At 38.0% G+C, this 1041-nt stretch overlaps 1 protein-coding gene across 1 annotated transcript in view; it reads right to left on the reverse strand.

The window, feature by feature from the left end:
• The window catches only part of MSANTD3 (Myb/SANT DNA binding domain containing 3), a 2189-nt gene extending 1901 nt beyond the window's left edge, over positions 1-288 (reverse strand). The window contains 1 exon segment of the mRNA XM_029085137.1: positions 2-288. Within this exon segment, the coding sequence (XP_028940970.1) occupies positions 2-288 (287 nt within the window).
• Positions 289-1041: the final 753 nt, after the last annotated feature.

Genomic DNA, 1041 nt, shown 5'->3' on the forward strand with positions numbered 1-1041 from the left:
AATACTTCTTTTTACCTTCTCCCGCCTTTCATGTGCCATTATCTTTTTTGTCCGTGCCTTGATATTTTCCCAGCATTTCTTTAACTGTTTGAAGTCTCGCAGTGATACACTGGGCTGTGAATTATATTCATGAGCTAGTGCTTGCCAGGTCCGTTGTTTCAGAGCAATAGTTCTTGCATCACTTTTTTTACACTCAAGCACATATTTGTATTTTTCAACTAATGCAAGCAGCACGCTTTTCTCCACTTCTGAGAAGTATTTAGCAGGCTTTATTATTTCGTTTTGCATTTTCTACTGTTTCTCCGAGAAGCCCCAAATCCTATGGAAACAATGTTGAAAGAAAAAAAAAAAAACAACAAAAAAACAAATTAGAACTGGCTATGGTATCAAGAAACTATGTTTCAACATATAAGTCCTAAGCACAGCTTCTGATTCTAACACATTTTATTTTTTAGAGTAGCTTGTAAATAGTTCTGGAGTAGATAATGACACATTCAGGTAAGATACCGTATAATTATAGGCTGTTTCCTACAGCCACTTTAGTGGCTCCACAGTTACAGATGAAGTACACCACAATGAGGACAAGTTTCTTGTCTTTGTTAGATTTGTCTTAATACAAAATACTCAGTGTTCAGTTTACTTGGTAACTTCTTTCTGATAACTTGTTTTCCTACTCATTGCACCCAGGGAGTTCTGAAACCCAGCCCTTGACAGCTTCAGGTTTAAGTCTAAAGCCACCTTCAGCAGGTTTGGGTTTCCTCTGGTACACAAAAAACTCTCTTCTGCCCTTGCTGACTGTATATAACTAATTTATCCCCTCTCTACAATATTTGAAAGTTGTATGAGAAGTGATAGCAAGAAGTTATCTTTTTCAAGACTTCTGTCACTTTGGTTCTTCCCCATACTCAGGCCTCCTTGACTGACATCCAACAGGCAGCAGGATCCTGACCAGTACCACAGTACTGAGAGGAAGTGAGAGTTGCAACTAATTACGTTAAATTAATTACAGAAACTAACTGCCCTGAAGATCCAAGTCCTTCA

Source organism: Antrostomus carolinensis, unplaced genomic scaffold, assembly GCF_000700745.2.
Source record: "Antrostomus carolinensis isolate BGI_N321 unplaced genomic scaffold, ASM70074v2 scaffold42745, whole genome shotgun sequence".
NCBI classification, from domain to species: Eukaryota; Metazoa; Chordata; class Aves; order Caprimulgiformes; family Caprimulgidae; genus Antrostomus; species Antrostomus carolinensis.